Here is a 17,837-nt window from a genome sequence, read left to right on the forward strand (position 1 = left end):
AGTAGGATAATCCTATTCCGGGGCGAAGGGGTGCTTTGAGGGGGAGCACTGCGACAGGTCGGACGTGAAAGAGTAACGGCCTCGGCGAGGCCGAGCGAGCCAGCGCGGCGTTCGTCTTATCAGGCGTCCCTAGGGCAGCTCGGACGGGGAGAGGCCTTCAGCACGATCACGTGGGCCGCTTGAGTCAAACGGTTGCTAGGCAACCGTCTCAGCGTGGCTATAGCCTGAACTGCAGCTGCTGGGCAAGAGAAAAATTAGGATTTTCCTTGGGTTTGGGGGGGTTAGAGGGTAGCGACGACTGACCAGGAGCTTGGGGTAGGTAGGTTCGCGTTCTGCTCTGCTAGTTCTAGGGACAGTTGGAACTGGGTCGGGAGCAGGACGCCTGGGCTCCGTGTGGTCTCAGTTTACATGCACGCAGGGTGGGGTATGGGGGGGGGAGTGTCGATGTCCCCGGCTCTCCCGCCCCCCGGTTTAACTTTTGGGATGGGCCCTTTTTGGTGGTGGCGGAAGATCCTCGGTGAAGTGGGAGAATGCTTGATCTGGGGTCAGTCTACCTGTATCACCTTGGACGAGCTGTTCAGTCTCTCAGTTCCCCCAAATGAGAGGCTTGGACAGGATAAGCTCTGAAAGACCCTTCCAAAGAGAGGCTTGGACCGGATGAGTTTTGTAGGTGTTTTACAGATCTTAATCTGTCGGTCTTTGCTGAGAGCGAGGGAGGCCACAGTAGTGTTGAGCCTTCAGGGTAGCTCCATCATCTCAGAGGTGCAGGGTGCCAGTTGCACTGAGACCCGGGAAGGAAAGGGTAGAAGGGTCTAGCCACAAAGGTATCCAAATCGAGTAAAAGGAAAAGTTTCCCTTCATCCATTCTCCTGCCACAGTTCAATTCAGGGAATGTTTATGAAGTGTCTAATATGTGCAAGACACCAGCCTCTAGGCATTGGTTTTTCACTAGTCCACATCCACCCCTGCTGCTACAAGGTGTCCACTGAGTTGGAACCACGTGATGCCAGCTACTCCAACAGAGAGGAAGTCTCCAAGGTCATGAAGCATCCATCCTAACCAATTCTTTCTGATACTCTTACATCACCTCCTAGCTCAGTTGTTACAAATGAGGAGGCTGGAAAGTGTCATCCACCCCCTTAGAAAATTCAGCCAACAATTGTGTGGTTCTACTCCCACCCCAACACTACATCTGATTTGGATGGACAGAACTTGAAATTTATCCTAGGCTCAAAAGGAGCTATAGTCACATCTGCTGCGTGAAGCCATCTGCCCTTCATTATTAACAGCCCACTCCAAAGAGAGTTCTTAGCAGGGACTCCCTAAGGTCTGAATTCTGAAGTGCCTTCAGTTTCAAATGGCTTTTCAAAACCACTGCTTCAATAAAGAGACTGACTGGCCATTTAGTCTTTAGTCTAGAGGCTGGTCTAGATGGGAATATCAACTTAGAAGTCCTCAAGAGTGGATAGAATAGGAGACTTGGAGTCAGGATGATCTGAGTTCAAATACTGCCTCAGATACATACTACATGTGTGATCCTGGACAAGTCATTTGCTTTCTCTGAGCCTCAGTTTCCTTATCCATAAAATGGTGATAGTATTTACTTCACAGTGTTGTTGTGGGATATGTAGGTATAATGTATATGTATAGACAATGTGTGTGTAAAGCCTTTTGTAAACCTTAAAGAATTATATAAGCATTGTCTATTATTATTCCCAGTGAAACAATGGAGTGATTTGGGATCTTGGACCATTGCTACATGTCTTAGATCTTTTCTCTTTAAAATGAGGAGACTTAACTTTTATACTCTTCCCTTTGAGATAAGTGATAATTTGGACAATGTGCTTTAACTTTTTTAGAATGGCAAAGCATTATCGTGATGAGTAGTTTCTTTCCCTGGTAATATCTCATTGCTGGGCTTCACCCTTTTTTCACTCCCAGGCTCCAGACATGGAAAAGACTGATACCATTGACTTTAGGGCTCTGGAGAAGGAGTTGCAGGCCGCACTAGCTGCTGACGAGAAATACCGAAGAGAGAATGCTGCCAAGTTCCGGGCTGTGGAACAGAAGGTGGCTTCCTATGAAGAGTTCAGGTTGGCTTACATAACTTTTTCCCAGAGCTGTCCTCCCTATGTTCTGTGGCCCAGTTAGCTTAGACAGTTATAGCACCATGCTCATGCAGCGGAAGTTACAGGGTTCAGGAGACATTAGGCAGCAGCTTCATACCTCCACACCCAGCCTGGTGATTTTTCCCTTAAATACTGTCTACTTTGCCCACAGGGACATTGTCCTTGCCTCACACCTGAAGCCTTTAGCGAGGAAGGACAAAATGAGTGTCAAGAAGACAGTGCTTTGGAACTGCCATGTGACAAGTACCACTGCCCAGACAGGTGTTACTCAGGAGGAGAGCACTTATATCTCCCAGGTGAAATAGCCATTCTACAGTCCATTAGGGAACCCTAACCCTAACTTGTAATACATCTCTTTCTTAATTAACTAATTCACAAAACTTTTACAGAGCTATAACTAGCAGAAACTGCTCCTAGACAAAATGCAACCCAATCAGTCAATAAACACTTATTAAGCGTCTACTGTGTGCTAGGCACTGAGCTAAGTGCTGGGAGTAGGTGGGCTTCGGGGGCTCAGTGACCCAGATGACAGCCTGCTAAGCACATGTAGTGTAAAGTACAGTCCCACTGGAATATGCAGTCATACTTAAAGGGGATGGCCCATCTTTCAAGAGTTCCAAGGGGACATTTGTGCCCTAGGCATTCTGACGATTTCAAAGAAAGGTATGGAAACATGTCTCTGGGGAAGAGGCATGTAAACCCTACCATGCCATTGCCTTGGGGGAAAGCCCCATTCCCCTTTTACTCAAGAAATCCCATTCATTCAGGTATAGGGTATATAGACTCTTTGGCTGTGATAAGTACAGGGTAAAGAGCCAAGTCATGATTTGGATAAAAAGACAGGTCTGTCAGGATTCAGCCAATCAGAGCTGTCTCTTAGATTCTGTAACCTTGGCCAGGCTCTCTGTACTCTATGGAGCAGAGGTACTAAACTCAAATAGAAATAGATCCCTGCAGGGGATCCACAGAGAAACCACAAATTAACATTGTCTATGTTGTATTGCATTTTCCCAGTTCAACAACTGTTTACAGAGCTGTAACTAGCAGAAACTGCACCAAATTCAATTGAGGGAGTAAGGGGGCTACAGGAGCTCAATGTCCCAAAGGACAATTCTGCTAAGGACACATAGTATAAAGTACAGTTCCATTGCATGTGCAGTCATTATGGTTTGGATGAAGAGACAGGATCAGTCAACTCTCAGCCAATTAGACCTACGTCTAGGATTCTGAGTCCTGTGGCCTATCTCTCTTCCCATCTTAGAATATGCTATATCCACATACTGTAAATTTCCACTAGATGATTCTAAATCATTTTGTTAATTCAATACCCTAATCCCCAAGATCCTACTTGTGCCTAAGAAGGGGCAAATTTAAAATAACTTATTTCATAAGAGGAAGTTGAGGCCCACAAAGGGTCATGTTTTTCCTAAGATGAAAATTGAGTCAGTAGAAAAACTAGGAACAGAGCCTGTGAATGTTGATTCCTCAGTGTCCTGAGGACCTAACTCTTTTCACTTTTCCCTTTGACCTAGAGGGGAGATTGTCAGCCTGAGACATCATCAGATTTCTACAGGGCTTGGCGCCACTACCTACAGAGTGGAGCAGAGCGTTACCAGGCCCTCCTACAGCTTGGGGCCCCCAACCTGGGCCACCTTTTCCGGGTAGATGTGGGTTTTGGACTTCTGGGTGAACTGCTTATGACATTGGCAGAGAATTTTAAGCCAGCTGACCGTGCTGCTGTACTGGAGATCCTTCATAGTCTATCCAAAACTGGCCGATTTGGCCTCAACCTGAGTCTGCTGAGCAATGCTGAGAGAGAAAGTTGCCAAAAATTATTTCAGAAACTCCAAAGTATGGATGTTACCAGGCCCACAGAAGAAGAACTGAGCTGTAAGGGGCAGGAGCTAGAGAAAAAACACAGTGGGAATGATGGGGATGAGAAACTCCTCCAGGAGCTATCAGAGCTATACCAAATTGGCCAGAGATGTTATCTTTCTCAGAACAAACAGCAAACCTAACTATCTATTGGAGGTTTGTTTTTCCTAGACAGTCTTTAATATTGTTGGCCATCTTGCTGCCTGACCCCAAACTTTTCATTTTAGCTTTGTCCCTCCAGAACTGTGGCAAAAGGTTGGTGTCATCCAAAGGTTCTTATGAGAGCACTAGGAAACTACAAGAAATGTTACTTCTCATCCTTAAAACCTGCTAAGAATGGCGCCCTTGCCCTAAGATTAAAATCCTCCACCCTAGTGTTTACCGCCAACCCATGCAAGCAGAGTTTTAAAATCTGTGATTAATTATGTCCATTAGTATCTATAAGGATTTACTCCATGCCAATAAAGACATTTTATTGACAGACTTTGACACCTTATTTGGGGGAGAGGAAGACACCATTTTTTCCAAGAATTGAGTTTTTCTGATTTGGGCTATGGGGAATCCTGAGTCATCAGTAGTGCTTTGTCAGGCTACCCAGGCTTTTGAGGGTGGTTCAGAATTGCCAGGCTATAGACATACTTATCCATACTTCTTCTCGAGGATTTATGAAAGAGAAAAACTTTGTTCCCAAAGAGATAGGGTGAATGCTGTGGGAGAAAAGCTATCAACAAGCACTTAAGAAATGTCTGCTATGTTTCAGGCACTGGACGTGCAATATAAGAAATGAAACGAAGGAGTTTATGTTCCATCAGGAAAACTACTTTTATATGAGCAGGTAGCTAGGTAGGGCAGTCTCAGTTGAGAGGATCTGGAAAGACTTTGTGTAGAAGGTGGTATGGGCTTGAAGCAAGGGGTTCTAAAAGGCAGACGTCCAGAGGGGGCACATTCTGGGCATGGGGAGAGGCAATTACAAAGGCACAGAGAGGGAAGATGGTGCCAAGTGTGAAAAATTTTAAAAAGGGCAATTTGACCAGGCTAGCATGCAGGAAGGGGAGTAATATATAATGGAGCTGGAAAGATAGATTGGGTCTAGGTTGTGAAGGTCTTGAAAAGCTAACCAGTCTTATCCTAGAGACAATGGGGAGCCACTGAAGTTTATTGACTGAGGGAGTAACATTGTCAGACCTGAGTATAAGGAAAATCACTTTGGCGTCTTTGTGGAAGTTGGATTAATGTGGGGAGAGACTTGAGTCAGGAACATCAATAAAGAGGCTAATGCAATAGTTCAGGGAAGAGGTGATGAGGACCTGAATTAAGATGATGCCTCTGTGAAGAGAAAGGAGGAGTCATATGCAGGAGATATTATGGAGGTACACATAGCAAGATTTGTCAACTTATTGGATATATGGGGGAAGGGTGAGGTACAGGAGTCAAGTATAACTCTGAGCTTATGAACCTTGGAGAATGGAAAAATTATAGTGCCTTTGACAGGAGTACAGAAGGTTTTGGGGGAAGGATGATGAATTTCATTCTGGACTTGTTGAGTAGAAATGCCTGTGAGACATCCTGTTTGAAATGTCCACTAAGTAGTTGATGTATGAATGAAGCTCTGGGGAGACACCAGGGCTGGATGTATGGATCTATGAGCCATCTGCATGGAGGTAATCATTGAACCCAGGAGAGCTGATGACATCATCGAAAAGAGGAGAGGAGAAACATCCAGAGTTAGGGAGTATGATTACGGGTGGTGAGCCAGCAAAGGAAACTGAGGAGCAGTCAGAGAGGTACTGTGAGATGAGAACCAGGAGAGAGAAATATCTTGAAATCCTTGAGAGGTCAGAGCATCTCTCTGTGGTCAACAGTGTCCAGTGCAGCAGAAAGGTCAAGAAGGAAGAACACTGAAGTGACACCATCACATCTGGTCACCATCCCAACACCTCCACACAGGCATTCTAGAACATAAAGAAAGAACTGGTTCTAGAATGATTTTTTCATGAGATAGGATCAGGTCTAGAGAAACATTCTAATTTTCAGTAGGTATGAAAAAGGGAAACATTTCTAGTTGGAATCTGCTTTCTCTACAGAAAGGTCCTTCCTTAAGAGCTGAGCTGGGAGAGTGATTCCCTGTTAACCCTCCCCCCATACATGAAAACAATTGTTGGGAGGCCTCTAAGCCCAAAGTTCTTTAGCCTCTTGGTTTTACTCCTTTACTCCTCCTTCCCATCTAGCTCTTTGGCTTTACCAATATGGGCCTGGTCCACACCCCTCTGCTACTGCTTTGGAGTTGGGGAAGTCTCCAGGCTTTTGAATTGGTAGAAAAGGAGAATGTTTTTCAGAAGACCCCTTGTCCTGCCTTCTTGATGTTTGATAATGCAGCTTACCTGACCGACATGAGCTTTGAGCTCCCCTGTCACTGCAAGCCTGAGGAGGTGGCCGCCGTAGTCTGGTACTACCAGGAGCAACTAGGGAGCCACCACACCAGAGTCCTGACAGATTTTGATGGGCGGGTGGTGGTTGATTCGGGACAAGTGCGAGTGGGCAGCAGCATGCTGGCCCGCTTCAGCATCCGAATGTTCAGCTTACTGGTGTTCCGGGCACAGCCTGAAGACTCAGGGCTCTACCTCTGTGGGACACGCCACGGTGACTATTTCTACGGCTACGACGTGGACATACAAAGCAGTCGAAAGATGGTAGCAGTGTTCGTTGACCAAGGCCAGAAGCCTCCTGTGGATGAGGAGCACGGGGACCTCCACATCTTCACTACCTTCTGGGAGTGGACCCACTGTGATCGCTGTGGTGTTCGGGGGGAACAATGGCGGATCGGGCTCTGCTACCTGAATAAACCAGGCCTTCCCCCCCGGTTCCGAAAGAGTGTGCCCGATGTGATATCTTGTGGCTCCCAGGCAGTGCCAAGAAAACTGCGAAATATGGCAGGAAACCACCGTCCCCCTGAGCTGATGATCCGGAGCTGCATGGTCCCCTGCAAGAAGAAGTCACAGGTGGGACTGATGGCCATCTACACTTTTGTCTCCAAGCTAGGCAGCAAACCCTGGATTCCCAAAGTGCCCATTCAGCTCCACCAACAGAAGCTTGGCCATGGGCTTATCATCTCCTGCCCTGGGGCTCGTCCAGAACATGCTGTAGCCTGGGACAAGGACCACCTCCGTCTATACCGCACCAGCTTCCTGAAGGGGGTCAACCGATCCATGAGGATATTCATTGACCATGGCAATCAATTCCATATCCGATTCACCCAGTTGAATGACAGGGGAACCTATTACTGTTGGCGAGAGGGGGAGATGATAGCTGGCTTCCGGGTGGCTGTGACATCTCGGGGTCGCTACCATGCTTCTCTCTCTGACCCTGAGACCCGATATGCCCTACAGGCTGCCCTGGTGGGCTATGTGTTCCTTACACTTGTCTTCATCCTTATCCACTTATGCCGCTGCTGCTGTTACTTCTTTACTTGCTGCCCTGATATATAGGCTTTTCCCTTAGACCTTAAAGACCAATTATTTATTAAATATATTAGTTAAATGGTTAGAGTTCTAATGATATTGCACTATGGGTGGGAAGTGGAGACTAGGGAAGCAGTTGGTTATAACTCCCCAGTCTACTATTGAATGAACAGTATCATTAGCATGGACTAGGCAAATGGATGGAGAAGAGATGAGGGTCTGGGTTCAGGCACCAACTTGCTCTCCCTTCCCCTAAAGTAGGTGTGTGTGGAATCAGAGCCAAGAGATGGGGTCTTGGAGCTCTCCTTAAAAGATGGTCAAGTAGGCATTGGTTTGGTGAAGAAAATAGAGATGGCTGTGTTGATGGGGGAAATTTGGGGAGCTGATTGATTCTTTTGGAGAAGACCTCAATGGCTATTGATTTAAAAAAAGTTTAAAAATATCTTTTGTTTATAAACTACCTTCATTAGTTAAATGTAAGAAGTCCTAATGGTACTGCATCATGGATGGGAAGTGGAGAGCAGGAAGCAGGAACACACACTGTTGTTGTAACTCCCAAACCTACTATTGAATGAACAGTATCATTAGCATAGACTAGGGAAATGGAGAGGAGATAAAGGTCTGGGGTCAGGGTGATTGTGTTAAGGCTGGCACTGTCTTACTCCATACTTAAACCTGCTCTCCCCTCCCCTATGGGAGATGTGTATGGTGTTAGAGCCATGGGCTCCCTTCCTTTTCTCCTATCCAGTGACCTTCCTTTGTAACACATCATTAAAAAGTAGGGGAAAAAAGCAGCCCACTAAAGCCAACTAAACACATCAAGTGTGTCTGACAGTATATGTGATAGTACACACATCCATGGTCTCTCATCTCTGCAAAGGGAGATGCAGCTACACCCAGCCTCCACCCTACCACAGGTGGCCATAGTTGGCTCGGTCGGGCAGGGGGAAATGGAGGACTGGGACAATGAGAAGAGATTAGAAAACAAGGTAGGGGTCCTAAGTGAGTGATAATGAGACAAAGTTGTTTAGGCCTTTTCTGGGCCATGAACTAGGCAAGGTTGTGATGGGAGACATGATTCACAGGCTGACATGTGAACATAAGGTGAGATTGGTTGAAAAGGAGGTTGGTTATTGGGCCTATGTGGGGACTCAGATCTGAGAACTAGCACAGAGAGTCCTGGTTACACCCTAATTGGGGATGGAATTGGGGAAATTGGTGTGGGATAGGAACCGGAGGAAAGGAGGAAAGAATCGCTGGTGGCTCCTGGCTATGATGGAATCCAGGGCTAGGGGAGACGGCAAAGTTTGCTCCTGCCTCAGTTCATGGTGCCTCCCTCTCAAATACAAATCAGGTGCTCACTCCAGGGAATGCAGATCACACTTTATTATTTATCCTCTGCAACTGACTAGATTAAAGTCAGCAATGGCGAAGCAGTGAAGTGACGGAGCTAAGGAAAAGGCACGGTCGAAGGAAGCTTGAGAAAGAGGGAAGCTTCTCCATTATCTTCCAAGGTCTGGCCTGTTGGTGTGAAGTGGGGGTCTTGAAACAAATGCCCCCAGATCCCTTTTTAGGCTCCACATATTATTCCACTACCAACCCTATACCCAGCAAAGCCTTCTAAGAATGCCAAGGAGACACACCGGGCCAAGAGCTGCTTTTAAATCTAAGCCTCTTCAGCCTAATCTGTTCCCCTGATTCTACTCCTTAGTTTTTCTCATTTTTAAAAATGGGGCCCAGGCTGATGTGATTGGTGGGAGCAAGGGAGGGAGGGAGGTGCTGCAGAAGATCATTAACACGTTAGAAATACAGCTAGTCAGCAACGTGTGAGAGAAGGACGGAGGATAGGTATTGCTATCATTCAAGCAGCCTCTGCAGTGTGTAGGGAGCCCCCCACAGTACCGAGCATGTGTTTGTGGGCCGGGGGAATTATTGGGGAAAAGGAACATTCTACTAAGTTTGGCTTGAGAGCCTAAAGTTTAAACTTATACCAGGAAATTAGAAATTATATACCCTCCTATTTGAATTTATGAGAGGGAGAGAAGGCAGGGGAAGTCAGGATCAAAATCCAATTTATATAGAAAAAAATGTAAAAAGATGGAGGAAGATGAAGGGCTGTGGAGGTGGGGTGGTATAAAAAGAACTGTGAGACCTTGACTGGGCAAGAAAGGGGCCTTGGAAATACACTACAAGCTCCCCTAAGCTTGGTGGTCTCTCTAGCTGTACTTTCCCCAACAGAATCTGGCATGGGGAAGAGGATGTTAACTTCTTAATTGCCGTGTTCCAGAGGCCAGATGAAGCAACTAGTGAAGCATGAGAGGAATTCTGATCTGTGCTTTGTTCACTTAGCTCCAACTGAGGAAAGGGGGAGAGGGAGTGAAGGTTTGATTGAACTAGTTTTCCACCCCCAGGCTTCTTGCAGATCAGAATCTTGTCTCCATTCGAACTTCTTCAGGCCCCTCCTGACCCAAACTGGGAATTATTTGTACAACTCTCTCTCTTCCCTCCGTATCTCTGATCCCCTTTCTCCCTCCACATCCACCAGAGACTTTCCTACACCAAAAAATACTCTGCCTCCTCTCCCTCCCTCCCAATTTGAAGCTCTAAGAATGGAACTCCAAATGGCTTTCTCCAAGTGGAGCACTTTCCAGACCTTAATCTTCATAAATGGTTCGACTGCAACCACACCTGGGTGGTGGGGGTGGAGGTAGAGTGTGTGTGTGTGTGGGGGGTACTGCAATGCTGATTCTCTGGACATCTATGATCCTAAGACCTATGAGTAACAAGTGCAGCATACTGTGTTAACAATGAAGTCAACTAGAAGTCAACTGGGGTATTTTATTCTCCTGGAACTTAGAAGACAAAGGAAGAGAGTATTGGATTTGGAGTCAAGAGAGCTGGGTTCAGATCCTGATTCTAAAACTAGCTGTGTGAACTTAGGCTCTCTGAGCCTCAGTTTACTCTTCTTTAAAATTGGGATAATGGTTCTGTCTCCCTCACAGACTTCGTGCAAGCAAGAGTGAATAATAAACCTTAAATATAAATATATATGTGAATTATATAAGGGTGAGTTATAATGATTAATAACTACCTCCATGAATATCCCCAGCCTCTCCCAGGTCAGGGCCAGAGAACAGGAGATCAACCTCTTGCCTTGACCTGAGGACCCCTGCTTTCCCCTCACTAAGTCTTATTTTTTCTCCTGAAGCCTGATAATAAGGGGCCCAGACAACTCCCGCTCCCATCCCCACAAGCTCCAACACCACCCTTCCCTTCCCCTAGTCTAGGAATGACAGCTCTGGGCTTCCTGGTGCCCTGGCACTAGTTACCATAGAAACAAGGATGTGGGGAGGGTCAAGGGGGAGCAACCTCCAGCAATGTTCTCCTCTCTGCTTCAATCTCCTCCCTGCTAACCTAAACTGAACTTATTTCTAAGCATCTCTAACGTCATCCCCTTATGATTAGCGCCAGAAATACAGACACTAGAGGCTCATCCTGTCCAGTTAGTAGGAAAGGACACTGGAGAAGCGGAGAAACTGTGACAAGTGTAGCATCAGCCCTAATGCTGATGGGGCCCAAGACAAACAAAGCTGGCCGAGGGGCTGGGGCTGGGGCTGGGGGAGGGGAGGAGGCCGAGTGCTATGAGACTTGTATCTGGATAAATCGCCTATCCTACAACTTCTCACTTAGGGACCAAGGCAGCTACTCTGCCTCCTGTTGTAGGGGCTTCTGGGTGTGGCCCTCTTCACACATCTTTGTGCTCCTGCGTAGACTCCTTAATGACCTAGATGAAGAGAGAAAGGACACGTTTGGTGGAAAGGAAAGATGAGGCACAGTTAGCTCAAGGACCTTTTCCCTGATTTAGGAAACTGCAGCCCATCTCTCCAGACTTCCCCTTCCTACTTGCATCTGAGCCAAATATGGGAAGGAGACATGCACATAATTCCTTTACTCTTAACTGGGATCATCCATCTAATGGCCTGTATTCCCCGGGTTCATTCAGATTCTGGTTCTAACACTAGCTGTGTGATCTTGGGCAAATTATCTAGGCACTCTGAGCCTCAGCCTACTCTTCTTTAAAATAGGGATAATATTTCTGCCTACAGATTACGAATATAGTCTTAGAGCCAAATTCGAAAGAAGAGGAAGAGAGGACAACAGCCTGGGTTTCTGTCTTCTGATTGCTTTCCCTTCCACATTGTCCGTCCCCATAAGACACAGACTACTGGTCCCCCCTCCATCTTGGGCCCTTGGGAAACCCCTCGATACTGAATTCTCATGGTACTTGGCTGGTGGGAAGGGTTCCTTCCGGACTTCCAGTCAGTTACCTCTCCGTCACGCATCTCGACAGTCTTTACGACAATGCTCCTCTTGAGATGCCCCTCTGACACAGACTTGGTGTCCAGGCTGGTCTCTACAGGCAAGAAAAGGGCTACATTCTTATGGGCAGGCACTCTAGGCATCAGGGCCCCTATCTACGTTACTCCACCACCTACCCCCAGTCATACAAGCTGAGCCCCAAGGCAATATTCCATTCTTCTGCCGCCCCCAAGAAAAAAAATAACTCCTAGCACAGAAGTGGAGGACAAAGGTCACCGACTCACAGAAAGAATGAATCAGAGGGGCAGCTAGATGGCATAGTGGATAGAGCACCAGCCCAGGAGGACCTGAGTTCAAATCCGGGCTCAGACACATGATACTCACTAGCTGTGTGACCCTGGGCAAGTCACTTAACCCCAATTGCCTCACCCCCCCCCAAAAAAAGAAAAAAAAGAATGAATCAGGGATTACATTAAAGAAGTTAAAAGCAACTTCATTAGTTGTTTCTCCCCTTCTTGGGAGAAAGAGAGATTAAATACTCCACTTGCCTATTTTTAAAATTAAGAACAGGGAATATAAAACTTTACTCAAAACAAGAGAAGGTCTTGGGGACATAATTCTCTGTGCTGGCCACAGTGCAATATTACCAGAGGAAGAAGAAAACCAAACCAAGGGCTGAATTGAGGGGGAGATTCTCAAAACAAATCCAACAGGGGTCAAGAGAAAAAAAATGGAGAAAAACTGTGTATGTAGTGGGGGAAAAAAGCCAAACCTGAACTGGGCAAGAAAAGAGCTTGGTTTGACTAAGTCCTGAACCTACTGCTACCTCTCTCAGTGATCTTGGACACAGCTGACCCTGTTGACCTCAATTACATCCTAATTATAAACTGAGGGATTTGTTCTTGATGATTCTTAAGGTCCTTTCCAGCTTTGACATTCTATGACTATGGAAATGAATCTTGGTTGAGTCCTTGAACATTCAAGCACTAGCCTGTAGGTTTTCTTTGTAAGTGTACTGGAGAAAGCCTTGGACTTGGAATCACAATACTTGGGTTCAAGGCTTGGCTGTATCACTTAATAGATGCATGGTATTGGTCAAATCAATTCAATTTACATCCCTGGGCCTCAGTTTCCTCATCTGTAAAATGAGAGAACTAGATTAAATTTACTTTTAAGGTCCTTTCCAGCTCAGAGATTCTGGAGCTGGAAGGGACCTTAGGGGTCATGAAACACTCCTTGGAAATTATGGGCTGGCCACTCATCATTATTCCTGCGGCTAACAATTCCCATTATCTGTTTCTTCCCTTATTCCTGTATCACTCAGTCATTGGTCACCAAGAAGCAAACTATCTTCAACTTACTCTTCCATACCCATGTTCCATTCCAAATATTCCTACCCCTTTCAGTGTGCCCTCTGGAATTCCCATTCCATGGTGAATAATTATCCATCCAACATGGATCTCTTTTTCTCATACTACTTCCATCTACTTGTCCTCATTAAGACCTGGCTTCCTTCCAGAAAACTCTAGTCATCCTCTCCAACACTGGCTGTACCTTCCCTCATACACATATCCACCCTGGCTTCTTACTCAGACAGCTACTATCTTAGTTCAAATCCTTAACACTAGATTATTGCAATAACCTTCTAATTGGTCTCCAGGCTTTAAATCTCTTTTCGTCCCAGTCCATCTTATATACCAGTAGCATCAAACTCAAAGAGAAAGGGGGGACAGTCATCCATACATAAGGATCCCAGATGACCACATATTGATCCAGCTTTAAAAGGTAATGTTATCTATGTTTTATTGTATTTTTATTTATTTTGTTAAATGCTTCCCAATTACATTTTAATCTGGTTCTGGTGCACATGGGAGTATAGGCTACACCTCTGTTCTATATAATCACCAAAGTGATTTTCCTTAAGCACAGATCTGACCAAGTCACTCTCTTACTTAATAAACTTCTGTGGCTCACTATTGCCTCTAGCATAAAATTTACACTCATATGTTGAGCTTTTGCAGTCTTTCAAAACCTGGCCTTGCTCTAACCTGTCTTTTCGATTCCATTATACATTATTTCTCTTCTTGTACATATAACATAGTCAAACTGACTTTTTTTTCTGTTCTTCACTCCATTCACCATCTCCATGACTTTGTATTGGCCATCTGGAATGCACTCCCTCCTCACCTCTGCCTCATAGAATCCCTCTCTTACTTCAAGCACTACCTGCCACATGAAACCTTTCCTGACCTCCCAATTGCTAGTACCCCCCAACTACCTTATATTATTTGTATTTGTTTCCTTTATATTTATTTGGTATATTCAGAATATATGTATTTGCATTTGTATATATGTATTAAATATAAACTTGTTATTACTTAAATATGAACTTGTTAACTCAAAGGTAGAGTAGAGATTGTTTCATTCTTTGATTTTGTGTCCCCAACACCTGACACACAATAGGTGCTTTATAAGTGCTAGTTGATTGACTGATTAATTGATCAAGTAATGGAATTCAACCCTTTCATTTTTACAAGTAGAGTCAGGGAGCCAAAAGAAATTAGGCCTGATCTGTACTTACATTATATTGAATATCAAAGATAACTATTATTTTGAGACTTCATGGAAATTAGTATCTTCCCCCACTACCACCACCTCTTTTGTTATTTTTATCCTTTGCCTTTTTCCTTGTAATTAATGAGATTTCCTTAGAGTGAAGAAATCCCTGCTGTTTGAATGGAGAGCTCTCTCCACTAAGGCAAATCCCAACTTGTCTTTGATTTAATAGATAAATCCCAGGAAAGTTGCTGGAGGTAGGTAGTGATTGGGTGACTAGTCCATGGGTTACACAGTAAGTGATGGAGGTGAGATTTTAACCCAAGTCTCCCTCTTTGTCTCTGCCTCTGGGAATCTCTACCTCCCTTGAAGTCCCAGTTCTAATTCCAGTGCTTTTCCTGATTCCCTCAGTGGTTGGTACTGTGCCCCCTTACAGCCCCCATGTTGAAATTATTATGTATATGTATATGTATATGTATATGTATATGTATATGTATATGTATATATATAATATTTCTTATCTGTGAACATGTATACTCCTTGTAGAATGTAAACTCCTTGAAGGTAAGGCCTGTTTTGCCCTTTTATTTGTATCCCAAACACCTAGCACAGTGCCTGGCACATAGTAGGTGATTAAAAAATATTTGTTAATTGTTCCAAGATTCCAAGCCCAAAACTTTATCCACTATGACACATTGCCTCTTCTTGCCTGAAGTTATTGGAGGAACCCCGTCCCTAGAAAATTTTCAGAGGATTATGTGAGATGTGAGGGGGGTGGTGAAGGAAGCTGAGAGACTGCTTTCTGTTCCCGCCTTGTAGCCCTAAAGAATGAGCCTCAGGTGGGAGAACAGGTGGTAAGAGCCAAGAGGGGGACTAGAAGTTCATTGCATAAGGTCTATTGAAGAAAGGATTAGAAGATTAGCTGGGAACTGCCTTGGGACACCCAGGGGATCCCTAAGGTGTGTATATTAGCAGGAAACCCTGGTGTTCCCAATGGCCCTTCAGGTGGAGACCCTCTTTGTCTCATAGACACTAGAACAGATTGGTTCTCTGGTGCTCTGCTGCTCCAACAGGTGCATGGCACAAAACAATGGGAACTTTCCCATCAGGGTCCTCAATGGGTCTCTTCCCTCCCCAAGCCTTCACACTCTACCCCACTCCCTCACTCTAGCCGTCCCCACTTACCTCTGATCTGCAGATTGGAGAATGTCTGGACTGGAATGGTGATGCTAAAAGGGAGCAGAGAATGAGCAAGGTGAGCAAGGGTAGTAATGGGAGAGAAGGTAGGGAATGATGGGAAGGGTGATGGGAGTGAAGACAGAGAAGAAGAGGGATAATAGGAATGGAGGTAGACCTTGAAAGACTGGGGAAGGTAAGGATAGGGAGGACTTTGAATAGAATACCAAAGGCCATGGAAAGAGGGTGGGTATTGTTTATACTAAAAAGTGGGTTCTGGCATTGATGGGCAAGGAGAGAGGCATTGGGAGCCAAATGGGCCAAAGAGTCATGGGAATAAAGTCAAGCAGTCCATAAGCTGGGATGAGAATACAACGAGAAGGTCAGAACTGGGCAGAGCCATAACTAGGGCAGGGTGACTGGGGCTTTGCCCTAGGGTGCCAAAATTTAGATGATGATGACAGTATTTGCATACCTTTACAGGATAGAAGAAACTGAGCTTAACAAGAAATATTAGGTTAAAGTAGAAAGCTATGAGAGAGTATACTTGTGTCATATGACAGACGAACTCTTCCCTGACCCATTCCCATGATAGCCTCCCTAGCTATCTTTGAGGGTATATTTAGTATCACTTGCCATGGAAAATTTTGTGCTGCTTGCCCTGGGTGCCAAAATGGCTATTTAGAGTTCTGAGGATGGGACCTCCTAATCAGGGTCCAGAGTGTGGAAGTTCCAATTAGCATTGACAACTAAAACTTACCGACTTTCTTCCCCTTCCAGCAGTTTCCTGTAGGTGGCAATTTCAATGTCTAGGGCCAACTTGACATTGAGCAGCTCCTGGTACTCCTGAAGGTGCCGGGCCATCTCATCCTTGAGGCTCTGCCCATCCTCCTCCAGCCTCACCAGTGCTTCCTGGTAGCCAGCTGCCTCCCTGGCATGCCGCTCCTCCAGCTCCCGCATCTGCCTCTCCAGGGACTCGTTCTTCCCAAACAAACCCCCATGTCTCATGTCTTTATGGGATCCAGCCTGGGATAACACCCTTGGGTACCACCCCATGGCACCATACCCTAAGCACCCTCAGCCCGGCCCTTTGGGGGTAAGCACAGGGATACATTGTCTTGGTCCATGCCTGTGTGCTCTCATTTGCCCAATTGTGGGATCCTTCCCCCCTCTCTTGCTCACAGTGCCACGAAGGGACTCCAGGTCACAGGTCAGTGACTGCAGCTGCCGACGGTATTCATTGGCCTCGTGCTTGGCCTGGCGCAGCAACTCCACATTCCGCGCGGCAGCATCTGTCAAGTCTGCAAACTGGAGGGGATGGAGGAAAGAATCAGTGGGCTCGGGTGGCGGTGGTGGGGTAGATAAATTCTGGAGCTGGCATTGGGGGGAGTGGGGGAGGGAAAAGATGCAGGCCCAGGGAAGAGTATGGACAAGAGAGGTATGGGTCTAGTGGGGAATTCCTTCCTCAGTGCCCTCCCAAAATTCCATTAACCCTAAAACACCCTAGAGTGTAGCTACCCTCCCATTTCCACCCAAGCTCATTGATTCGCTTTCCTCCATCTCCCGCCACGCCCTTCCTTTCTCAGAAGAGCAAACAGATGCTGTGAAGGGAAGTAATAGATATTAAGTATGAAAAAAACAATGTATCTTACAAACATAGAACTAGGGCAAACTGCTATTTTTGTTAGGGAGGAGATAGAGGGAAATGTACCCACAGGGCAGGGCTAGGGCACCTAGGACTCAGAAGGAAGGGTTTGAGAGGGCAGGCCTACCTTGGACCGGTACCACTCCTCAGTCTCCTGCATGTTACTGGAGGCCATAGCCTCGTATTGGGTTCGGATCTCACGCAGGGCAGCAGTGAGGTCTGGTTTGGCCACGTCAAGTTCCACATGGACCTGATGCTGGGACAGTTGCTCCTGTAGCTCTCGAAGCTCCTGGGTATGGAAGTAGAGAGGTTGGAGGACTGGGTATCTCCCAGGTACTGTATCTGACCAACCTTCCTTTGCCCTCCATATCACCAATCCCTCCTCTTCCCTTCCCAGAGACTGAGGGGCTGGAGATGATAAGCAAAGGAGCCCGGGTACAAGTTAGGGAAATAGGAACAAGAGCTAATCAGGGCCCTAGCCAGAGCAGGAAGGAATCTAAGTGTCCTGAGTATATAGATCCATGAAATGCCTACTGTCTTGTCCTTCTCTCTCTTGCCTGGGGGTAGGGACTCTGGGGCATAGAGCAACGCTGGCACCAACATGGAAAGCTAGCTGCTACGGGAGGTGAGGGGTGAGGGTTCAGAGGGTGATTGTGTGCATGGAGGAAATTCTGTGTG

At 46.0% G+C, this 17,837-nt stretch overlaps 3 protein-coding genes across 4 annotated transcripts in view; 2 read left to right on the plus strand and 1 right to left on the minus strand.

Moving 5' to 3' along the window:
* Positions 1–227: 227 nt before the first annotated feature.
* CCDC103 (coiled-coil domain containing 103) lies at positions 228–4,457 on the plus strand. 2 transcript variants are annotated; one of them, XM_027873346.1, is made up of 4 exons: positions 228–315; positions 1,942–2,093; positions 2,281–2,425; positions 3,662–4,457. In XM_027873346.1, exons 2-4 carry the CDS (start codon positions 1,951–1,953, stop codon positions 4,145–4,147), a joined length of 774 nt encoding a protein of 257 aa, XP_027729147.1. In that variant the 5' UTR covers positions 228–315; positions 1,942–1,950; the 3' UTR covers positions 4,148–4,457. The 2 variants fall into 2 exon arrangements, with proteins under 2 accessions (XP_027729147.1, XP_027729148.1); XM_027873347.1 differs by having other exon boundaries at positions 249–319.
* Positions 4,458–6,250: 1,793 nt separating this feature from the next.
* Positions 6,251–7,489, plus strand: FAM187A (family with sequence similarity 187 member A). Its single transcript, XM_027872723.1, has one exon. The coding sequence runs from the start codon at positions 6,251–6,253 to the stop codon at positions 7,487–7,489; it is 1,239 nt and encodes a 412-aa protein (XP_027728524.1).
* A 3,718-nt stretch (positions 7,490–11,207) lies between these two features.
* Positions 11,208–17,837, minus strand: part of GFAP (glial fibrillary acidic protein) — a 9,864-nt gene continuing 3,234 nt past the window's right edge. The window contains exons 4-9 of the mRNA XM_027873211.1: positions 17,287–17,448; positions 16,697–16,822; positions 16,275–16,495; positions 15,524–15,567; positions 11,791–11,876; positions 11,208–11,246 (exon numbers count right to left, since the gene is read on the minus strand). Of these exons, the coding sequence (XP_027729012.1) occupies positions 11,208–11,246; positions 11,791–11,876; positions 15,524–15,567; positions 16,275–16,495; positions 16,697–16,822; positions 17,287–17,448 (678 nt within the window). The remainder of the gene's footprint in view (positions 11,247–11,790; positions 11,877–15,523; positions 15,568–16,274; positions 16,496–16,696; positions 16,823–17,286; positions 17,449–17,837) is intronic.

Source organism: Vombatus ursinus, unplaced genomic scaffold (genome assembly GCF_900497805.2).
Source record: "Vombatus ursinus unplaced genomic scaffold, bare-nosed wombat genome assembly UNPS02014801.1, whole genome shotgun sequence".
NCBI classification, from domain to species: Eukaryota; Metazoa; Chordata; class Mammalia; order Diprotodontia; family Vombatidae; genus Vombatus; species Vombatus ursinus.

Coding starts and splice junctions, on each gene's coding strand:
- CCDC103 (XM_027873346.1), top strand. CDS start 1,951: ATGGAAAAGACTGATACCATTGACTTTAGGGCTCTGGAGAAGGAGTTG. Junction 2,094..2,280: donor GCTTCCTATGAAGAGTTCAG/GTTGGCTTACAT, acceptor CTTTGCCCACAG/GGACATTGTCCTTGCCTCAC. Junction 2,426..3,661: donor AGAGCACTTATATCTCCCAG/GTGAAATAGCCA, acceptor CCTTTGACCTAG/AGGGGAGATTGTCAGCCTGA.
- FAM187A (XM_027872723.1), top strand. CDS start 6,251: ATGGGCCTGGTCCACACCCCTCTGCTACTGCTTTGGAGTTGGGGAAGT.